Source organism: Athene cunicularia, assembly GCF_003259725.1.
Source record: "Athene cunicularia isolate RWA chromosome 10 unlocalized genomic scaffold, athCun1 chr10_part1, whole genome shotgun sequence".
NCBI lineage: Eukaryota > Metazoa > Chordata > Aves > Strigiformes > Strigidae > Athene > Athene cunicularia.
The window spans coordinates 815424-838529 of NW_020799112.1; the positions used below are offsets into that span (position 1 = coordinate 815424).

At 49.1% G+C, this 23106-nt stretch overlaps 2 protein-coding genes across 10 annotated transcripts in view; one reads left to right on the forward strand and one right to left on the reverse strand.

Moving 5' to 3' along the window:
* Window positions 1-458: 458 nt before the first annotated feature.
* On the forward strand, window positions 459-5251 carry NR2E3 (nuclear receptor subfamily 2 group E member 3). Its single transcript, XM_026856400.1, has 8 exons — window positions 459-678; window positions 1798-1948; window positions 2936-3039; window positions 3127-3381; window positions 3467-3648; window positions 3886-4117; window positions 4195-4300; window positions 4378-5251. The coding sequence occupies exons 1-8, from the start codon at window positions 621-623 to the stop codon at window positions 4508-4510; spliced, it is 1221 nt and encodes a 406-aa protein (XP_026712201.1). The 5' UTR covers window positions 459-620; the 3' UTR covers window positions 4511-5251.
* A 1706-nt stretch (window positions 5252-6957) lies between these two features.
* MYO9A (myosin IXA) overlaps window positions 6958-23106 on the reverse strand; it is a 165641-nt gene continuing 149492 nt past the window's right edge. For 8 of the 9 annotated variants that reach the window (XM_026855665.1, XM_026855664.1, XM_026855662.1 and 5 more), the window contains 15 exons: window positions 22601-22824; window positions 22056-22172; window positions 21200-21388; window positions 20178-20225; window positions 19420-19531; window positions 18503-18564; window positions 16168-16360; window positions 15463-15591; window positions 15014-15119; window positions 14398-14529; window positions 13168-13291; window positions 12287-12340; window positions 9935-10137; window positions 9601-9743; window positions 6958-9170 (listed from right to left, as the gene is read on the reverse strand). In XM_026855665.1, coding sequence (XP_026711466.1) covers window positions 8689-9170; window positions 9601-9743; window positions 9935-10137; window positions 12287-12340; window positions 13168-13291; window positions 14398-14529; window positions 15014-15119; window positions 15463-15591; window positions 16168-16360; window positions 18503-18564; window positions 19420-19531; window positions 20178-20225; window positions 21200-21388; window positions 22056-22172; window positions 22601-22824 — 2318 coding nt within the window. In that variant the 3' untranslated portion in view covers window positions 6958-8688. The remainder of the gene's footprint in view (window positions 9171-9600; window positions 9744-9934; window positions 10138-12286; window positions 12341-13167; window positions 13292-14397; window positions 14530-15013; window positions 15120-15462; window positions 15592-16167; window positions 16361-18502; window positions 18565-19419; window positions 19532-20177; window positions 20226-21199; window positions 21389-22055; window positions 22173-22600; window positions 22825-23106) is intronic. The other variant, XM_026855663.1, reaches the window with a different exon arrangement.

Consider the following 23106-nt stretch of genomic DNA (forward strand, 5'->3'; position numbering starts at 1 on the left):
CTGAGGCATGGAGGAGCCCCACTGAGGATCCCTCCTCCCCTTGCCATCAGGGCTGGTAATTAATTGCTTGGGGGCAGGGAAATTACCCCCCCCTTAATTACCACTTTTTGTTATTCCCCTCTAACCGCCTTAGCGAAGAGCTTATGTGCTTATAGGACCTGGTGGGTCCCAAGGTGGGGGACACATATGGGGGTCCCTACCTCAAGCCCCATCTCCCACCTCCACGGCAATCTCAGCCTTGCAATGCTGGGGGTGGGGTACAGGCGGTGGCAGGGTGACACCCCCATGTTGGCCTGCGGCAGCGTGCCAGGGGCAGGGAGTAGGCTTGGGTGTCGTGGGGTTTAGGGTTACAGGGCTGGGGCTCAGCACCTTTTTAATTCTTCATCGCGTGGCTGATTGATCCCCCCCCTGCCCTGCGCAGACACTAAAGATTAAGAGGGTGACAAAGAGGCGGCTGCTTACACAGCGCCTGCCGCTAAGCTGCCTTGAAGAGAGCAAGGCAAGAGCCCTGCTGCCCGCAGAGCTGCTGGAGCACCCACCACCTCACCAGACCCTGGTACATCCACTGCGGTGGATCCGGAGGGAGGGGAGAGGGAAAGGTTGAGAACGTCAGGTACGGGATGGCTGCGTCACCAGCGGGGTCGGTGGTGAGCACCGGGCTGGATGATAGCCCCACGGGTAAGAGTGGTGTTCTGCTTGAGTGGGTGCGACACGGTGGGACTGCTGTTGCTGGTGGGGTCTTTCTCTGGGATGGCTGGGTCCCTACTGTGGTCATTCTCCAAGATGTTTGGGGGGGTCTTCATTATGGTTCTTCTCTGGGATCCTCAGGGTCCCCATCATGGTCCATCTCCAAGATGCCTGGGGTCCCCCATAGTAGTTTTTCTCCAAGATGCCCAAGGTCCTAAACATGGCCTTCTGGATGCCTTTGGTTCTCATCATGGTCCTTTTCCAAGATACTTGGGGGGTCCCTATCATGATCCTTCCCCAAGATGCCCAGGGTCCCCATCACAGTCCTCCAGGATGGCAGGGATCCACATCGTGGTCCATCGCCAAGACACCCAGAGTACCCATCATGGTTCTTCTCTGGGATTTTAGGGGTCCCCATCATGGTCCTTCTCCTGGGTGCCCAGGGGCCCCACTGTGGTCCTTCTCCAAGACACCTGGCATCCCCCTTGTGGTCTTCCAGGATGACTGGGGTCCCCATCGTGGTCATTCTCTGGAATGCCTGGGGGTCCTCAGCTTGATAGCTTCTCCAGGATGCTGACGGTCCCCATCATGGTCCTCCTCTGGGCTCAGAATGCCTGCAGTCCCCAGCCCCGACCCTCCTCTATGCCTTTGCTCCCCGGCCCTTCTCCAGGGTCCCTGTACTCCCCTGCTGTGACCCTTATCTGGGATGCTCGCGGCCCCTTGTTGGGATGCCCAGTGTCCCCAGCTGTGGTCCTTCTGCAGGACACCTCTGGTCCCTCGTTGTAGCCCTTCTCTGGGATGCCCGGAGTCCCTCACTGGGACACCCAGTGTCCTCATCCCAAGGGACACCTTTTCATCCCTCCCTTTTTTTTTAAAAGTCCTGAGACCTCAGCCTGCTGCATCCCAGGTGCTGAGGCATGGGGAGATGCTGAACCCCATGTGCAATCCCTGGAGTCCCTGAGGTGTCCCCATCCATGTCCCTGGGCTGGACCAGTGGAGGTGGGAGCCACCCCATCACCAGGATGTTGGGGGCATCAGGGACTCGAGGGAGGGACAAGGGACATCAGGTTGTCCCAAGTCACCCTGAATGTTGTGGCTCCACTCCTGCAGGGCTGAGCCCAGCCCCCGGCAAAGCGTTGAGCCCTGTGCTGCTGTGCAAAGTGTGTGGGGACACCAGCAGCGGGAAGCACTACGGCATCTATGCCTGCAACGGATGCAGTGGCTTCTTCAAGCGCAGTGTCCGCAGGAAGCTCATCTACAGGTGGGAATGGGGGGTGGGGGTTGTCCCCTGGGGGCAGGGAGTGGGGGGAGGCGCAGTTGGCAGGGCAGGGACCTTTGGGATGGACACCCATGGGGGCAGGGACTAGGGGGACAGGTACCCAGGGGGATAGACACACAGCAGGGCAGGGACCCAAGAGGTGGGCACCCAGAGGGACTAGGACTCAAGGAATGGGGAGCCAGAGGAACAGGGACTCAGAGGATAGAGACCCAGCAGGGTAGGAACCCCAGGGCATGGACACCCAGTGGGGCACGGACCAGGGATACAGGCACCCAGGGGGTTAGGGACCAGGGGAACATGAACCCAATGGGAGAACGGCCCAGGGGATGGGCATCCAGATGGGCAGGGACCCAGTGGGAAGGACGCCTAGCAGGGCAGGGACTAAGGGACAGGCAGCCAGTGGGGTAGGGACCCCCGGAGATGGACACCCAGTGGGATATGGACCAGGGAGACATGAACCCAGCAGGGCAGGGAGCCAGGGGATGGGGCACCCAGGAGGGCAGGGACCCCAGGGGACAGGCACCCAGATGGGCAGGGACCAGGGGAGTAGACACCCAGCAGGACAAGGACCTTGGGGACAGACACCCAGTAGGGCAGGGACTAGGGGAACAGGTACTCAGTGGGGTAGGGTCCCACAGGATGGACACCCAGCAGGGCAGGGACCCCAGGGCATGGGCAACAAGTGGGGAAGGGACCCAGGGGGACTTGAACCCAGCAGAGCAGGGACCAGGGAATGGGCATCTGACAGGGCAGGGGACCGGGAGGGTGGGTCCAGGGCACCCTCATGTGGCCAGGGCAAGGTATTCACTGGGGCAGGGCACCCACTGGGGACAGGGTATTCATTGGAACAGGGCACCTGTTGGGGACAGGGTGGACACCTATTGGGGGGGGGCAGGACACCCCTCAGGGGCAGGGCCAGGGCCAGGGGCCACCCCAGGGGCTGCACCCAAGTGCCACCTCTCCCCACAGGTGCCAGGCGGGGACAGGGCTGTGCCCAGTGGACAAGGCGCACCGCAACCAGTGCCAGGCCTGCCGGCTCAAGAAGTGCCTGCAAGCCGGCATGAACAAGGATGGTGAGACGGGTCGGGGGGACACATGGTGATGGATGGCAGGGGGGTGACAGCCGGGTGGCCGGTGCTGATGCCACCTTGTTCCTGCAGCCGTGCAGAATGAGCGCCAGCCCCGCAGCACAGCCCAGGTCCGGCTGGACAGCATCGAGCTGGACACTGAGCTGCCTCCCGAACACGTGGCCACCACCCGTGAGGTCCCCCAGACCCCCTGCCCGGCTCCCCGTGGTTCCGGTGCCACCGTTGCTGTCACTCCGGGTCCGCAAGCACCCACGCCACCCACCAATCATCGCTTCATGGCCAGCCTGATGACGGCTGAGACCTGCGCCAAGCTGGAGCCTGAGGATGGTGGGTGGCCACCGGTGGGGAGGGGATACACAGGGGGCTGTCCCCACAGTGGGGTGACCACCAGCCTCCCCTTCTGTTCCTGCAGCCGATGAGACAGTGGATGTGACGGGCAGCGAGCCAGAGCGGGCAGCTGGCGAGTACCAGGTGGCACCATACCCAGCAGCTAGCCCCGAAAACGTCTATGAGACCTCAGCACGTCTCCTCTTCATGGCCGTGAAATGGGCCAAAAATCTGCCCGTCTTCTCCAACCTGCCCTTCCGTGACCAGGTGGGACTGGGGACACCCATAGGGCATTTGGAACCCCCCTACTGGGCAACGGGGACCCCAAAAAATGTAGGAAACCAGTGCAATGAGGATGGCTGGAGCAGCCTCCCAACACTGACCGCACGGTTTTGGGGTTCCCCCTCATAAGATGTTCTTCAGCCCAACCAGTTGTGGTGGCTGCAGGTGCTGCAGGCTTTGAGGGTGACAGGGGTTTTGGGGCTCCCTCTCCCCTCTCCCCAGGTGATCCTGCTGGAGGAAGCATGGAGCGAGCTGTTCCTGCTTTGTGCCATCCAGTGGTCCATGCCCCTGGAGAGCTGCCCGCTGCTGGCTGTCCCCGAGCCGGCCCCTGGCAAGCTGCTGCCGGCCACCCTGGACATCCGGGCGCTGCAGGAGACCCTCAGCCGCTTCAAGGCTTTGGCTGTTGACCCCACCGAATTCGCCTGCATGAAGGCCGTGGTGCTCTTCAAACCAGGTGAGTGGTCCCACCAGCACCCACTGCTGCCCGTCCCCATGTCCCCAACCCAACCTGCCACCCCCTTGCCCCTGCAGAGACCCGTGGCCTGAAGGACCCCGAGCAGGTGGAGAACTTGCAGGACCAGTCACAGGTGATGCTGGGCCAGCACAACCGTTCTCACTACCCTGGGCAACCCGTCAGGTACTGCTGTCCCCACGTCCCCATGGGTGACACCAGGGGTGGGGACACTCACCCATGGCCACCGCTCTGTCTCCCAGGTTCGGGAAGCTGCTGCTGCTCCTCCCGGCACTGCGCTTCATCTCCTCTGAGCGTGTGGAGCTGCTCTTCTTCCGCCGCACCATTGGCAACACCCCCATGGAGAAGCTGCTGTGCGACATGTTCAAGAACTGAACCCCCCTACCCCAAAGTCACCCGGCTTGTTTGTCACCTTGCTTTGGCACCCTGTCACCCCTACCCAGGGTCTCCTCGCCCTGGGATGCTGCAGGGGGTGAAGGTGCCCTGTGGTCCCAACTCCAGGACTATGGGGTGGTGCTGGCAGCTGGGACATGGGACCAGCTTCCCTGGGGATGTCCCCAAGTGAGTGCCAGGTGCACCGGGAGCACCTCATTGGGGTGGGTGCCTCGATAGGTGCCACTGTCCCAAACACTGGAGGAACCCACGGACCCAGGCAAGGCGCCCTTACTGGGGCACCAGCATCATGGGGACTCGATGGCACCCAGGGGTGACACCAGCCTGGGGTTGACACTTGCCTGGGGATGATGCCAGCCTGGGGCATGACACCAGCCCAGGGGTGACAGGGGCCAAGGGCGATGCCATCCAGGGCGTGACACTGGCCACAGGGTTGATGCCATCCTGGGGTTGGCACTGGCCAGGGGTGACACAGGCCCAGGGTGACCCCAGCCCAGGGGCCATGACCCCAGCCCAGGGGCGACACCATCCTGGGGCTGTGTGCCCCCTGCAGCCACAATCACTGCCCCTCACTCACAGGCCCCGGCCCCCCCCTCACCCCCAACATCTGCTCCATGATCCCAGGGGACACGTGGTGGCAGAGACTTGTCCCCGTGTCCCGGGAGATCCCACTCCCCCAGCCCCACAATTTTATACTCCGAATAAAGAGGGCTTTTGCAGACAGCCTCCTCGTGTCGCCGACTCGGGGTCCCCATCCTCGGATGGGGGTGGCAGTGGGGGGGCACAGGCTGAATATTAATAATCTGAATATAAACAAACTGAAAACAAATAAATAAAGTAAATGTAAATAAAATGAGTATAAATAATAGGAATAAATTGGAATGAAAATTAATAGAAATAATGTGAATATAAAGAAAATGAAAATAATCTGAAGATATCAAAAATAAATTATCTGAATAATTTGAACAGAAATAATCTGAACATAATCTGAATATAAATGAGATGAAAATAGATAATCTGAATAGAAATTATCTGTATATAAAGAATTAAAGAATCTGAATGAATTAATATGCACAGAAATGAGCTGGAAGCACAGCCTCCGCCCCCAGAGAGCCGCCGTTACCCTCCCAGCATCAAACACAGCACCCAAGGCCAGGCGCTCCTCGTTACAGCTCTTTAATTAGCGCGGGGTCAGGGGTCAGGTCAGCCAAGCCGCTTTGTACAGCCAGGGGAGGATCTGAGGGAAAAATCCACAAATTGCACTTTATATATACCACAGTCTGATGGCAGAAAGAAAAAATACCCCCAAACCCCCTGAAAACCCAACAGTAACTTGGGGGTTCAAGAAGCGGCAGCGGCCCCCAGCTGTGGGGCATGAGAAGTTCTTCGCCTTTGTAGAATTACACTTTTATTTCTCTTTTTCTTTTTTTTTCTTTTTTTTTTTTCCTTTGTTAAACAATTTCTAGAGTGGCTGACACAGGATAATATATCCTCTTACAATACAGACTTTTGTTTTTAATTTACACGCAGCAGACTTATAAATTACTTTAAAAAATTTCCATTAAAAATAATAATAATTAACAGCACGCAGCCCCTCTCCTTTCCAGTAGTAAGTACATTCATGCCGCTTCGGAAAACCCCATGTTTTGCCCCAAAATCTGGCTCTTTGTCAGAGCTGTGGGAGGTGCCAGGGGGATGCACTGGCTGGGGACGTGGAACACCCCATTTCTCCCCAGGTTCCTTGGGGGGGTCCAGTGCTGACTGCTAACTTAGCTCCTGCTAGGATCTTATACATATGCATATGCATATATTTCTTTTGTATGTTTTTTCTTTATATATATATATATATATATACACATATAAAGAAATATATTTTCTATATATATTCTATATATATTCCATACAGTCATAAAGAGAGAAAATATATAAACATATATTCTTTATACATGGTATATATATTTCTGTTATATTTCTCTCTATATAGAGAAATATACTCTATATAAAGAAATATATACATATAAAGAAACTTATTTCTTTATACATATAGAAGAAATACATATAAAGAAATATATATACTTTATATACAGTAAATTTCTTATGTATGTCTTTATATAAATATATAAAGAAATATGTATTCTTTGTATATAGAATACATTATATATTTCTTTATATAGAAATATATTAAAATATATAAAGAAATATGTATTCTTTATATAGTATATCCCATATATATTTCTTTATATAAAGATGTATTATATATAAAAGAAATATAAAATATATAAAGAAACATTTATTCTTTATATACTTTTAGTTATACAGAGAATATATTTTTTATATTTTCTTTATATATAGAATATATATTATTTTAAATATACTTTCTTTATATATATTTTTTATATATATATATATATATATATATATAAGGGAAATATATATCTCTCAAAAGAAATACACACACACATATCTATACACACATTTGGAGGTGCTGCCTAAGCCAGATCCACCGTCCCTGCTGCTCTTGTGCTGCAAGGGCAAGAAAACTGAGGATGAGGAGGGAGCCCTTTCACCCACACCCAGGGGCCTCCTTGCCTGGAGCCTGGCCACTTTGAGGGGAATTCCTGGGATTTTAGACAAAGAGGCTCGAAAATGGCTAGTTTTGGCGCAGAGCACTGGGGATGCTCCTGCTACTTCCAGCTCTGAGGAGGTTAGGGGTGATTCCCCAGAGCTTCCCCTTGCATGGCCACCACCTGCCTTCCCAGCACATCCTGGCATCCTGGGTGGGTCCCAAAAGCCTGCTTTCCTCTCTGGGGATGGCAAAATCCCATTTTCCCCTATGGCTGGGGGATGACTGACTTGGTCTGGCTCCGCTCCCTGGATGCAGTGCCAAGGTGGATGTTGTTCCCGCGCCCCCACTCTCCCTGTGGCACCTTTGCCTTCCCCCACTGAAAAAAGTTTAAAAGAAAAAAAAAATTAAAAACACAAAATAAAATAAAACCTCAATAAATAAACCATCCCTCAAAAGAAATGGCTCTGTGGGCAGGGGGAGAGGGGACCGAAGGGCAGCTCAGCTAAACCTGGGGATGCAGGGATGCCTGGAAAAACACAAAAAGCTCAGGAAAACTCAATTTTTTGGTATTTTCCCCCTTTTTCATTGCATTTTGGGAAAGGACAAGCCTCCACCCGCAATGCACAGCCCCTGTGAGAGGACAGATCCAGCCTTTATTAATCTAATTAGCACTCCAGGGCTCCTAAATTCACCTTTTCAGTTTTCCAGTACCCAGAGTTTCTCCAGGCACCACCGAGGGTGATGATGACACGGGAAGGATCAAGAGCTGAGTCATTACCTGTGTTGCTAATTAGACCTATCATGGGCACTGCTTTTAAATCATGCTAATTATACCCCCAGGCATTCCTTGTTCAAAACAAAACTCAATGTACAGAGCAAGGCGGTAGCGGCAAGTGATGGATGGTAACACCAGTGGTGACACCGGCAGGACGGCTCAGCCTATCGATTCCCTCCTCCTCGGCCAAAAAAATAGTAAGAATTAAAAAACCACTTCTGTCTGGGGAAAAATATTAAAAAAAAAATATATATATTTACAACAAACTCCAGTAACTGGCATATAAACAAATATAGCTTCAAGTAGTCCTTGATTATTATTATTATTTTTTTAATACTGATGGTCTCCAAAAAGAGAGGAAAGGTGGTTAGGTCATGTTAAAAAAAAAAAAAAAAGTGATTTTTTGGCAGATTTTAACGCTTTTCCATGCGCTTGGCATTGGCGTGGATGAGGTGGTTAAAGCACGGAGGGCTTGGCTGGCTGGAGTGGAGCCGGCACCGGCTCAGGATGCTCCCACAGGATTTTTATGCTTGGTTTTCTCCTACTGACCGGCAATGGCAATTCAGCACGAGGATTTGGCGGCGTGATGCTCCGAGATGCAGAATGCTGAGGGGAAGGGCGCAGAAGCTGGCCAGTGCCCCTCCATCTCTGGTCCAATCCCCCCAACCCATTAAGGCCACCATTAAAACCATCCCCCACCGGTCTTTTTAATTAATAATTCATCCTTCTGGCATTAACAAGGAAGCCATGGGGAGCACTGTCGGTGCTGGCAACAGGGAGGGTGCTCTGGTGCACGACGCATCCCTGGAGTGGAGCAACTCAGACCATGAACTCGTTGCTCCCCAGGAGGACGAGGGGTTGGGCAGTGGCGCAGTCGGCCTCGGGGTTTCGCTTGCGTCCCCCCCCCACCCCCCCATCTGGGGGCTCTTTGGCTTTTGGGGGGGAAGTTTTCACGCTCTTCAGTTTCTGTTTGCCTTTCTCCGGGTTGAACGTCCCGCGGGTGGTGAACTGAGGCCGGTCCTCAGGATAACGGAGAGGTCCCACGAAGCCCTCAGGGCTTGCCCGGGTTTCGGGGGGCTCGCCGGACCCCCCTGCTCGGTAGAAAGGCGATTTGGAGTACATCTGGAAGCGCTTCCGGGGCAGGTGGGGCAAGCAGGAGGTGGACGATTGGGAGGAGGAGGAGGAGGAGATGGAGGCATCGGCTGGGTCCACCGGGTCTGGCCGCGTCCTGGGGTGCCTTCGCAGCCGGCTCGGCCCCTCCACCTTGGCAGGGCGCAGGGAGGTAAGTGCTACGCTTCTCTCTAGGTGGGGGAAGGACGACCGGAGGATTAACACCCCAAAACCACCCAACACCTTGGTGCTTCTCCCCAGGAACATCCACCACTGAGCCAGGATGTTCCCAGCAGCTTGCTACAGGTAGCATCACCCAGGATGACACGGCGGCACTGGAGGAGCACTCACCCCCCCATCAAACCTTTGATGCTACAAACCACCTCCCCAGGTCCACATGTTTTAACCCTTAATTCCCCTCTTTACACCCATTTAAATTGCTATACATCAAGAGCGGGCAGGAAAAAACTAATAAACCCTCCCTAAGCTATCAAAAAACCTGAGCAACCTGATGGAGTTGAAGATGTCCTTGCTCATTCCAGGGGGTTGGACTAGACAATCTTTGAAGGTCCCTTCCAACCCAAACCCTTCTATGATAAACCCAAGAACACCTGGATTTACCCGAGCGATCGGAGATGGCTCCTTCGGAGTCAAAGTTCAAATTTTCAGAGCTGTCAGCAGTGCCGATAGAGGCTTCGGACTCGAGGGTTTCGTCATCAGAGGCGCGGGGCTCCAGTGTCAGCATCTCAAATGTCAGCTCCTCCCTGCCAAAACCAACCCAGTGCCATTGACCCAAAGGGACCAAAAAGTTGGAGAGAAGAAAGGGACGCATGTACGCCAAGATAATATAGAGGGATGGAGTCCTCCAGGTCACCCTGTGGGCAGCACATCAATGATATGACGTCAAGCAACATCCACAGGTAACCTATAGCTAGGGGATGTGGATTAAACTCACTTTTCCTTCTGCAGGCTCTCAATCTGCTCAGTCAGCACCTTCTCCTCTTGCTGCATGGCCACTTGCTGCTGCTCTGTCACCTCCATCTCCATGGCTTCCTCGCTGCTCATGGTCTCCTCGGGGACATCTGTCACCGAGGGCAAGCGCACGGCAACGGGAGACGTGGGGCTTTGGTAGGCGCCGCGTCGCACACGTCCTTTGCCCTGAAGAGAGACAACAGTGTCACCACCACCAGCCAAGGTGATTTTGCAAACATCTCAGGTGCCAACCACACTGCTCTCCCAAGGAGTGAAGAAGATGGCCCCGGCCATCGGTGCTCAGTGTGCTGCTGGCGGTCGCACCCAGGACCCTTGAAAATCTCATCCCAGGCAGGGAGAGGTACCAGAAGGCCTTAACACGTTGGAGGGGGTGAGGATGGAGGCGGTGAGGATGGTGTTGATGGACCAGTTACCAGATGATGAGCCAGCTGATGGACCAAGCTCAACTTGGACTTCCAAGCAAGCTCAGCTGGTGGCAGGATGAGATTCTGCAAAGCCCACAGCCCGTGATGGGAAGCTTGACCTGTCAGATGTTGCTGGCTTTGGGTGGGAGCATCACCAGGGCTTTGATTTCAGGGCACCTGGCTCCCGCCCTATCATTAGATAGCATCTTGCATCCTTCCCTCGCCCACCCTTGGTATCTCCTGAGCATCACAAGGGTCTCCACTGACTCCTTTTGCAAACGGTAACTCACACCTAATCACACTGTCCATGCTCTGATATCATGTACAGGAGATCCAGACACCAAGACCACCTCCCATGGTCCATTATAAGACAACAGATGTTAATTTTTGTGCCTGCGGTTAAATGAGGAGATTTAATGCAGCTCTGAAGAACCACCTGGGTATTTTAATATTAAAACTGACATTGAAAAAGGACTCATATGGGGGTAGTATGTATGGAGGAATATTATATATGCAGCTGTTTTAATCTTTTGAGGACCAGCTCTACAGATCTACTCCACAGAGTGGAAATAAAAGATGGATTTTTGAGTATGAGGGATACCATGGACATTAAAAAGCTTTTATCTTAACCGTTATCATAACCAGACACATCTCATCTTCTAAATTCAAGATCCTGAACTGACCAAGACTTAGGAGATGTCAACAAGCCTGAGTCATGCCCATCACTTGCTGCCCTCCTCCTGACAACCATCACCCAGGATGAACCTGCATCTCCTTGCGGTTGAAGAGTTTGTTGCAACACAGCTTTTCTCCCCATAAGGTTATTTAAACCCTGCAGCTGGGGCATCCCTGGGTCTTCCTGATAACCCACATGTCCAGAACAGGTTTGCAGGGTAAAGGAGCCTCCTTTTTTTCCTTTAAAAGTGAGATTTGCTCCATTTTACCCCTTTCATCTTTTAACATCAGAGACCTTTCTCTGGCAGCAAAGCTGCTCTCGCAACCCGGTGTTGTTCTGATGACACTTTCTCACGTGGGCTCCTGAGCTGAAGCGCAGCTACCTGAATCCTATTAGCCAAAACCCCTGAGATCCCAAAGATCCCACCAGCTCGTGGACTTAAGTCTCTGTGAAATGGCTTGCTTGCAAAACAGCATCAGGGGAGCAGAGCTCAAATTTTGCTCTTCTCCATCTCCTGACCCTCGTGGATGCTGGATGATAGGCAGAAACATCATGGGCTGAACCTGGTAGGAGGGAACAGCCCCACAAGCATCCCCAGAAACCTGGAGGCACTTTTCTCACCCGTTGTGGTCTTGCTGGGAACTCAAACTCAAGCTGGGATGGAACTGGGGAGTAGAGGGATTGCTGGACTCCTCCCAGTTCAGACCTAGTAACCCTCACCTCGTGTTCAAGGTGGGGGCAGTCCTCCTCCTCCAAGAAGGTGGAGAAGACCTTTGATGCCTCGTGGTCTCTAAGGCATCTGAGATGAGGGTTTTATCCACCCTCTCAAGATACACCAGCACTGTGAAAGCAACTTGATGCTGAAATGCATCCTGAGCAAGCAGAAATTGAGGAGGGAAGGAAAGGGATGAGTCAAACAAAGCAAAAAAAGAGGGAAGCACAGGATGGAAGAAGAAAATAAAGGAGAAAAAAAGAAAGTAGGAAAGGGAAAACAGGTGGAAAGAGGTTTTGAGAGGAGCTGTTTGCAGGGATGGCCGAGCACTGGCCGTCCTGAACTCCTGCTGCTCGAGGGACCTGTGGGAGAAACATTGTCCCTGACGAGTGGTGTCCGCTTGGGGACTGGACGGGCAACATCACGGACAATGGCCGGTGGGACGGGGCTGGAATGAGTGACGGTGACACACAACGGAGGGACGCGGAGGCTGGCGCAGGGCGCGCCGCAGTTAATACATACCGGGATTGAACTGCGGGTTATGCTCATAAATCTAACTGCAATTAGTACGGGTTTCTGGATTAGAGAGGAGATGAAAAGGAAAGCAGAAGGTTAGAGTGCACATGCCGCCGCCCCTCCAAAAAACCTGTTTTTGTTCATTTTTATGTGAGGTTTGTTTTTTGGTTTGGTTTGTTTTTTTTAACTGGGATGAGCAGGGCAGCTCTGCAGCACCAGCCCTACAACCTTGGGCAGTCCCTGCTTGGAATTCATCCCCAAAAGAGCAGGAGCAACATGTCCTTGAGGACCACAGTGGGCAGGTCTAAGCAGAGGGTCCACTCAGCTCCTTAGCCCAAGCCTGAGATGACCATGCTACGCCAAGTCTATCCCTCTCTTGCAGCCCAACAAGCCAAGCACAGTGTGCATCCACAGCCCGCCGGCCCCCCAGGAAGCATGGAAGCTCAATGAGATGGGTTTGAGGCTCCCAAAAAGGTGGTGCGGGAGCAGGGAAACCCTTTGGGGAGCTCATTTTGTGTTCAGATAATGCAACTAAGCATGAAAAAGAATGGTCCAGGTCTCCCATGGGGTGACATCAAGCCAGTCAATGAAAGGCTTGACTCAACCCAGGACCAAACAAGCTCAAACGAAGGTGGAAACGTTGATCAGGTGCATCTGAGCTGGAGTGACCATGTTTCCACAGACCATTCCCACCTCCTCATGCTTTGGTATGACTCCCTGCAAAGGTGAGGAGCCACCACGGGGCTGAGGCATCCCTGTCCTGGGGGAGATGGTGTGGGAGGTTGCGAGGGGTTTGGGAGGCTGGGATAAGCAGGAGACAATAAAGTAGGGTTGCTTCAGGTGCAAGTAGAGGACAGGAGGGAACAGAGACGGCTATGGCATCTCACCATTGATCTGCGGATCAAGGAGAGGCGGCTCTTGGCTTTGTTCTCTGCAAACTCCAGGCTGTTGATGTCCTTGAGACGAGCCTTGTATTTGTTCATCTGCTCGACGACGATTAATTCTACACAACTAAGGGGAGAAAAAACCCAGAAGAAGACAAAATAGGAGGATGAAATGATTTGATCTGAGCTGTCTCTGTCTTTCTTGCCTCAAGATCTGCCCTGCTGCAAAGGCACAGAGGGAGAAACCTCCAGCTGGAAACCAAAAGGTAGTGGAAATTCTCCTACAAAGAGTAATAATGGGCTATAGATGGATCGAGGAACTTGGACTAGAAAAATTAAAAGACATCCAAGGATCTCATGGGAGAAATTTTCCCCTTTGAAAGAGTGATCAAGGAAATACAAAGCCCTGGGGAAGGCAGGTTGCTTCCAACTCACCTGCACATGGTAATGCTGCATCAAGCTTGTTTAGCTGAGCTGACTGTTTAATGATGTCAGGAGTGTGTTTGGGGAAAAAAAATCTTTTCTGCATAATAAAATTAGAGGATGTGCTATGCTAAAGTCTAAGGGAGAAGCTACGAAGAAATCCTGTTGAAGGACGAGTGCACCTACTAGCTGGGTCTCAAAGAATGTTCTGGTCTTCCACAATTTTAATACTTACTGGAGGTAAAACCACCTCTTTCAAAGCCCAGCCCTTCACTGGATGGTTTCCATTATTATAATTGTCTCCATTATCTATTTTTAAATCTATTTAATATGAGCCAGCTGAATTTGGGCAAGTGCTTCACTTTTTCTCTGTAAAACCTTTGCAATTATGTCAAATACTTGAAAGAAATCTAAGTACACACTATTAATATTGCTGCAGACCAAACAAGCTCACCTCTCCGGATAAAACTCACAAAATTAAGTAAGAATAAAGATCTGCTTGCTACAAATGGGATTAACTATAAAACTACGTCAGTACAGGCTCCACCTTTTCCTGCTGAGATGTGCCGGCAGGAGTGCAAGTTAATCTGCTCTTATGGATCCCTCATCACTTTAAAATCCCCATTCAACAACCTCCTGGGGATTGAGAGAATATGACGTATCTTCATGAAGATGCACTGAATAGGGGTTTATAATTTCCATGCTAAAGCACTCTGTTCTTGAGCCATTTGACTGCACTAAGGGTTATCAAGTGTGAGTGGTGACATGGTAATGGTTATGGAGCTGGATCATCCAGCACCACGTTCTTACGTGGTTGTTTTACTGATGTCCTGAACACTCTGCAGTGGGTCCGTTGTATCAGGACAGCGGAGGATACAGGGAGCAAAGACGATGGCCAAGGCGTTGGCTGACATGCGATTGGTCTCTTCTTGGAGGGCAATCCTAACAAAATAGGGATTAAGAGAGAAGTCAGAGGTAAAGGCACCTCCTCTACACCACTTCCACAGGGCCACGGAAGTATAGGAGACGACATTCCTACAGTGTAATCTAGCTCTGCTAGCAAGTACGCTGCTCTGCCTTTGTCTTTACTCTGCTTGATAGAGAAAGCCAAACCTGAAGACATCTCAGGTGTTCCCAAGACAGGCAAACAACTGGTATTTTCCACCCCAAAAACTTGTCCCTGCAGTAGTGAGAGGCACCATGGGCCTACAGGCACCATGAGTGACCAGAGACTGTGGGGGTTGCTCATCAATACAAGCATCATTTGGAGAAACAGCTCTGGGGCCATCTCCTGGAAGACATGGTGGACCTGAAAGCTCTTCCTTTTCCCTGGCCCACCTGCTTTCAGTCTCAGCTATTTTGGTAGGAAGGATGCCTGAGCATTCTCCCCTTGTCCATTGCCCAAAGCTGCCCTGGCCCAACATACCTCACCAGGTGGAAGATGAGACGCTCCAAGGTGCTGAGATGGGTGCGGGAGAGCTGGTCGATGACCGAATACACTCCCCGCACTGTCTCCTTCCTCTCCTGGAGGCCTGTGGAAAAAGCACCAGCATTTAGGGGCAGCTTCTACTTATTCCTCCTATTTAAAATGATACCTTCTTAATGCTTACTTACTTAAAAGATGGATCTTCTGGCTAATGGTTTGGGCTGAAATCTGCTGAACTGTGATGCAAATGCGTGCCAGGCAAGACGGAATTGCCCATGGCTTTGCACAAAAAACCCCTTATAGCCAAAAAAACAGACTTTGAAGCCAGGTAAGTATAATTTGCCAAAAGCAGCCGGTTTGGGCCCAAAGAGTAAATAAAAAGTTCAGCGCTAGAAGTGGCCACCAATTTCCTCTGCCAAGGGAATAGGAGAGTGAAGGAGACTCCTTACCCATCGCCCGCAGAAACTCCTCGTAGAGCTCAAAGGTCATGAGAGGGTTGGGCAGATCTCGGAGCCACTGCTTGAACACACTGGCGATGACATGGATGTTATAGTCATCTAAATTCACATTATCAATGTCTGAGTTTGGCAGCAGATTGAAGTAAAAAGAAAACAAGAGGCAAGGATCAATATGAAGCCATTAGTGACGCCAGAGGGTTGGACTAGATGACCTTTAAAGGTCCTTTCCAACCTAAACCATTTTATGATAAGGTATTCCTCTATGAGAGAAAATGTTCATGTGCCACCCCAAAACCACACTGTGTTTAATGGCAAGAAATCCAGCACCTGATGTCAGCTTCACATGTTAAAATTAAAGAAAAATGCATTTTCCAGGGATCTTAGTAATCTTAAGTAATCTTAGCTGGGGCCAGGATTTCTCTTCTTGCTGGCATCAATTTTTACAGTGTAAGCAAGGCAGTGCTTTCCCTCAACTAGAATTAACTTTTCATTATTGCACCCACAAAAGCATGAGTTGGTGACTTGAGCTTTGGTTGGAGATGTGAAGGCATCACTTGCATGGCCTACCGTTGGTGAAGGCAGGACTGCTCCCTGGTTTCGCCCCAGTGAAGCATCCCACCTCCCTTACATCCAACCTTGCACTTGCAGAGATTTTTCTCCCTGTGGTGTGTTTTTTTTTTTCTTTCATTCTTTTACCTGTATCAAGTCCTTGTCGCAGCTCCTTGATTTTGTTGGTGGACCCTGATTTTCTGTAAATACCCTCTGTGTACAGCCCGTGCATTTCGATGTAGTTGATGAGCTTCTCCACCAGCACGGGCACTGCTCGCTCCTCGCTGGTCAACCGGGAGAGCTCCACGCCAAACTGCCGAGACGAGAGTTCAGGATCATACTGAAGAGGAAAAGGAAAAAAAAAGGTTTTAAAATCCTTTTAGGAACCAGTGCTGGTGCAGTGCTTGGATCCAATTGCTATTCAGACTTCTTCAGCTGATCCAGGTGACGTGCAAGTTAGTCTAACGAATGAGGACAGGACAGCCAGTAATGTACATCTTGCAATGCTAAATCAGCCTCCAGATCAATTATGACCTGAAGTCATAAAATTTTGGATTTTCTTTCTTTAACCATCCCACTGTGGTTATATTCTCAGCCTGGCAGAGCCAACACAACTGGGCATGGTCGTCCCCTTCTGGCACCATCTCCAGGGATAATTTCACTCCCCAAAAAGGATGCATGAAGCAGAACAGGTAAGTTTGAGTCTCAGGTACTTAGATCAACTTGCACCATTGGCAATGACAAAATGTCTGTGAAGAAACATGATGCCAAAATAGAAGCATGAAAAAACCCATCTACATCTGTCAGGAAAAAACATTCTGCTGGCTGCAAACACTCACTGGAGATTTGATATCTAGCAAATTCAAATGTGAAAAAAGTCCTCCTGCATAGAAGATTCTGGGTGGGAAAAGTAAAAAGACCCAGTAAAATTCTGACACAAAGGCTCGGCCCTGGCAAAAGGAACATGAGATGGCATATGCTGCAACCCAGTCATCAGCATGACGGTGGTGATCATGACCCAGGACACAGCTCCCCTTATAACCACTTCTGCTTTTTTGTTTTTCCCAGTCAATGTCAACATTTCATCGATCTTCTCAACCTTATTCATTCATCACCTAATTCATCATCAACCAGCCTGCTTGGCTGCCAAAACCATCAGCAAATGTGATGCCACAAAACCAAGTAGCTCTAAGATGAGGACCAAGTGTGGGTGAAAGCAATTCTATGGCCATTGAGAGAGATGAGCTTTCACAATAGATCTGGAGAAACAGATCCAGTCTGGGACAAGGCTAACAGTTACAAAATCAGCTGTAGCCAGAAAATAAAGACCTCTTTCTCAAAGCATAATAGATGAATTGCTGAAAACAACCTTAAAAATGTTAACCCACCTAGCACAGACAAGCCAGAGGCTTCCTAGAGAAGGACCTTCAACTGCCCAAGTGGAAAGCTACCATAGAGAAACAATTAACTCGCTTCCTTGGGTACAGCACAAAAACTTCATTGTGCAGAGAAACCCCAAGAAATGAGAAGGCTCCAAGCATCTCTGAGCTTCTCTGAAAAAAAATAATCAGAGATCTCACTGAACTTCCCAGATTTTAGAGCAGAAACTCATGAGACTTACCCAGCTCTTGCAGAAATACTGCCAGAAAGGGAAATAGTGCAGTAAAAATACTATATAGATTCAAAATACAATTATATTAAAAACATATATATATATATATATATCTTCAATGTATATATTCTGCTTATTTCTTGGGAAAAATGTAATCATGCAGCTTTACAGAGGCTATGTATTATAGAGGCTGTTCTTCCTCAAGAAGCTTCCCAGGGAACTGATAAAAGTTTTGCAGATGTTATCCTGGCTTGTTTTGGGCAAAAAATAAACTATTTAAAAGAAAAAAACACCAAATCCTGATGATTCCCTGTTAGTCGGGGTGAACTGCTGCATTCATTCACTGTCCTCCATACCCTTAAACCCAGCAAACAATATTTAATTCCCCTCTAAGTAGGATGGTGAGTGCTTGAGCATCCTCCCTCACCCTTACTCGCTCAGCTGTAATGCTGCTGCTGTTTGGGAAATGCACCATGAGCCTGAACAGGGACCAGCAGGGTTAAGAATAACCCTTATTTCTAAGAATAACCCTACATTTAAGAATAACCCCACATTTCCAAGTCCTTAAAAACTATAAAATGAGGCTGCTTTCTATTATTCTGTGTGGTTACAAGGCAGGGAACATCACTGCGACATCTGCTGCATGACGAGGCAGATATATAGTGATGCATCACTGTTACCCAAAATACATGCAAACACTGAAGCACTGGTTGGAGACAGCTCCAGGGATCTCTGGTCCAAGCTCCTTCTCAAAAGAGAGCTATTTCCAGCATTATATCAAGTTCTGTGCCTGTAAACATTTTTTTAATACAAGTTTGGGATCACCATCTGAAAGGTTTTTAATGAAAGAAAAAAACCCACCACATTTACCTTTTTGGAGCACTTGGTCGTGGTTTTAAGACAGCACTTCTTGTGACAAGCATATTTACATACTGCAACAAAGAAAACCAGTATTTAACAATCCAGTAAGTCAGATCACTAGAGAAATATGAATTAAGTAGCTCCTCTCAGGACTAGCATGTCAAAACCACATTGAATTTGCAGTTTCCGGGGGCCAAGTTTATATTAGGTCCACTCAAACAGAAAAAACCTGAAGCCTTTTATTTTAAAGGTCCCATATTTAAGTCCCTGAAGCATTAAAAAAAAACCCTGATTAACTTGGAAAATAATCCATAAGTCACACTGAGCCATCACACATGAATACCCTCTAAGAGGTTCAAAATAGCACCTAATCTGTAGTATTCCTGCACCGGATATCAGCCTGAAATACTCCAGGGTTGAACTTAAAACCTAATCAAAGAAACGTTGGAAAAAACAAAGTGATGGATCAACATTTCCTATCAGTCCTCCTCAATCTTCCTGATCTTCCCAAAAATTCATGAGCCCAGAGGTCTAACAGGCTCAGCCAAATGAATTCACCATGGTCACGAGACCCACAGGCTTCCTATGGGCTGAAGCCACAGGGCACGGTTGCCATACCCAATTTACCATCCTTCTTAACACTTATACATGGTTTGACTATATGGGATGACCATATGGCCTCATGGGATAAGATGTGTAACGCAAAGCTCTCACACAAAACAAACTGTACCACAAGGACTGGAAAGGCTGCTGGTATGGAATTACTAGTTGAATTTAGAAACCCATCCCAAAAGCTCTTCTAATGTTAAAAAACCCAGTTATTTGAGAGTGGGGCTGCAGGAAACAGCAGCAAACAGCTTTCAAAATCCAAAACCTCATCACTGGGATACAAGCACATGTCAAAAGACCAAAGAGAGCATGCTTACATTTACAAACAGAAGCTCTGTCCATTATCCAGATCAAGGAGGAACAATATTCACAGTAGGTGGGGATGCTGTACTGGGTCGCCTTAAAAATGTGTCCATTGTGCTCTTCCACCTGCAACAACAGAAGTTGGGTGGTGAAAAAAAGTAAATGGGTGCTTGGTCTGCTGCAAAATGGAGAGATGAACAGCTCTCCAACTTTAAGGTGTTATTTGCTTTTATTTGCTATTTTTGTTTCCTTTTCAGACCAGTAAGCCCACAGGCAACCCAAACAGACATCCAGCCTGTATGAGAACCAAACCATCATGCAAGCAGGTTAGAAACTGACTGAGTTGGTTGGTCAACTTATCCATGTTAAGAAGGTCTTGTATGCATCCATGGCCCCTTGTTGCTCTGCACCCATCCTTCCTAGTACTATCATACTGTTTAGGAAAAAAGAAGATGGAATCTCCTACATCTCTGATGTTAGAGAGGTAAACCACACACTGTAAGTTTATGCAGAAACCCAGAACAACACTCCCTGTTTCGCTCTTAGTTCTTCTATAATAACCCTTGATGTTACATTTACTGTCTTGACTGATCTGGGACGTGATTCTTGATCAAGCAAACCAAATCCACCTTGTCCATCTTTCCAGTATGTTCTTTCAAGGCTGCAAGTTCATAACAGTGCGATGTTCAGATCTCAGGTCTCTTATTGCTTTGTCATCCTGGCCACAAGAACATTAATTATTTAATGCGCAGGCACAAAGTACTCAACTCACCACATCTGTTTCTTTTTTTCTTCTCTTTTTTCGTTCTGTTTTTGGCACCTGGTATTAGAAAGAGATTTAAGTGTATTTATGGGCAATTTTCCCATGTAAAGCGTACCAAGGGCTCATATCTAACGTTGCCTACTGCTTTCCAGCCCCATCTTCTGGTGCACCTGCAGCCTCAGGAGAGTCATTCTAGAAAACTCTCCTGTGGATCACCCTGTTTTCAGAAAACTCCTGGACAACTGTCCTCATCTTCATCTCAGAGTTGAGATTAGGTGCTGCTCTAACTCCAAGTCCAGCATCAGTGACCTAAAGCTCTCCCACCTCATGCAAGACACACAAGGAAAACATGGCACAGCACTGCAGCCAGACCTGATGCTCAGCCTGCTCCAAACAAAACCTTCCTGGAGAGGAGGCTGGGAAGGACTCAGAGCAGAAGAGCCAGAAGGTAGGATATTTGTACAATAATCTCCATCTCCCAAGCCCAGCCTGAGACCCTGTGGTTGTCCTCACAGACAATATGGAACAGAAAGCAAGGAGAGCAGATTTGTGAAAGGTACACTGCAAGCTCTGACTGCTCTAAAAACTGTACCTAGACCCCGAGGACAGCCACTGCCCATTCTCCTGCAACCCAACTGATGTGAATTATGTGGTCACTTTGGAAGTTTAAGAGACTAGGAAACTTTGTATCTCTTTCGTTTTCCCTCAAAGATTGAATAAAACCCCAAAAGCTAAAACCAAGGCACCAGGAACTGCCTTTCCAACCATCCACAGATGGCTGCAGCTTTGCCCTGAAGACAACATCTACACATTGGCATTGGCCAAGGCCCAGCTCAGCCCAGATGTCAACTGGGGTTTGCTGAGCCCAGTGAAACACAGCCAATGAATCGTGCCTTGCATGGTTTATGTTGTCCACCTTAGCTTGAATCTGAGGAGAATACAACAGGGGTTGCCACGTGTCTACAGAGAGCACAACCCCATGGAAAGATAGTTCACAAATCTTCAAGTGGCTTAAGAAAAGTGTCAACTACCTTCACTGCGGTGTAGTCCAGGGGTTTGTACTCAATCATATATTCATCCAGGAAGACTTTGAAGGTATTGACCCAGACTTTAACTGGAGACTCACTCCAGTCTCTCTGCTCAAGCCTCATGGTCTTCTCCAGAATCTGCTCGAATAAGGCATAGAGGTCCTTATAGCGGATGCTTTTCCCATCATCCATCTTTTAAGGAAACAGAAGCAAAGAGAAAAGTAATTTTTATACACTCCAGACTGCCTTTTATGCTCCAATTATTTCAGCCTGACTAGCTTCCAACTGCTCAGGGAAAGTCCAGATATGATTAAAAGAAGGAAAAAAACACCATCTAATAGAGAGTTGTTTCATGACCTTTGGTGGGGTGGCTTCTCAGTATGCAGAGCAGGAGAATGTTAAGTCTTAGAGGGAACTTTTCATAGAATCTTGGCAATAAAATAGCTTTTTTTGATCACTGATCATAAACCGTAACAATCATTGCTCAGATTCAGAAGTAGCAGAAGAGCAGAGCTCTGTGTTGCTCAGATGTCTCCACCACTCGCAAATGTAATAAAGGTTTTCAGGCACTTTGGGTGGCAAATAGTTTATTGACTTTCTGTCGTCTTCCATTTGACTGGGAGCACGCCATAACAAGGAGATCAGAAATCACCACTCAATGTATATTGAGAGCTGGCTAATGAGGAAGAGTTGGTCCAAATTTACAGCTCATGAGACTGAATACAAAGGAAGAGCATCCATCCTTTGGGATGAGCTGACCAGGAGTGGAAGGCTCAGCAATGTATCCACCACCAGGAGAACCCAGAGCATCTCGTTTCTCCTGGAGGTGGAAGTTCTCACCTGTCATCCAGTCACTTACTGCCAATGCTGAGGAGTAAAAGCTGAAGATGTTTTGTCGGAATTCCTTCAGCGCTTTCTTGAACACGACATCCACCAGCGTGTCCTTCTTGCTGTCCTCGTTATCCAGTTCATTCATCTGGGAAACCAAAGGGGTTTATGCACCCATGCCACTTTTGCTGCAGCAGAGCACTGTGTGATATGAAGCAGCACTAACAAGCAGCTGCTCCACCATGGGCAGATGATATTTCTTCTGCATGCAAACTAGAAATATGAGGATTTCCCTGCAGCCTTCAACTTCTGCCCTCCTAGGTCACGTATTTCTGCTGACACCAGGGGCAGCTCAAAGAAATGGAAGCACTGAAGTTGCTGTGCTCATGCAGAAGGACTGCACAGTCCATGCACAGCGTGCCCATCTTGTCTCCCAGGCCTGCCCTGGTGCATGCTGTGCACCCCTAGATGAATTATTACTATTGCTACTGCTGCCCCCAGGATAATTTTGACTTTGTTGCCTCTGCTCTTCGAGCTCTCTGATGATTTAGCTGGAGCAGTGAGGACAGGAGTTACCTTTTTCAGGAGAAACTCATCCATGCTCTTCAAGTCGCTAGCACTGGTTATGATCTGCAGCGAGTCGTTCTGCCACTGCACGGGCTCCAGAGCCACGCTGCTGATCTTGACACTGCGCTTGCGTTTCACTTTGGGAGAAGGCTCCTTGTTCTCCTTAAACTCCCGCCGGTAGATACCGGACAGCTCAGGACTCCGTGGGGGGGTCAGGTGGTGAGGACCCAACTCTATGTGTAATAATTAAAAAGGGGGAAAGAGATTGAAGAGCAGATGAAAAAATAATTTTGCCAGTAAAACAGGGAGATGGGCATCAGAATAAACCTATGAAGGAGAAAAACACTGTATGGTACTCATAGGAAGATTAAATTTCACTTCTCCTTTGATTATTTCCTCCGTGAAGAGGGAAAACATCTATCCATGTCCAGATGGCTGCTGGAAGGATTAGTGACACGGAATTTCTTGAGACCTGTTTTGGATCCCACTCTTTAACCTACTTGCCACTGGTTTGG

Coding starts and splice junctions, on each gene's coding strand:
- NR2E3 (XM_026856400.1), top strand. CDS start 621: ATGGCTGCGTCACCAGCGGGGTCGGTGGTGAGCACCGGGCTGGATGAT. Junction 3,382..3,466: donor CAAGCTGGAGCCTGAGGATG/GTGGGTGGCCAC, acceptor CTGTTCCTGCAG/CCGATGAGACAGTGGATGTG. Junction 4,118..4,194: donor CGTGGTGCTCTTCAAACCAG/GTGAGTGGTCCC, acceptor TTGCCCCTGCAG/AGACCCGTGGCCTGAAGGAC.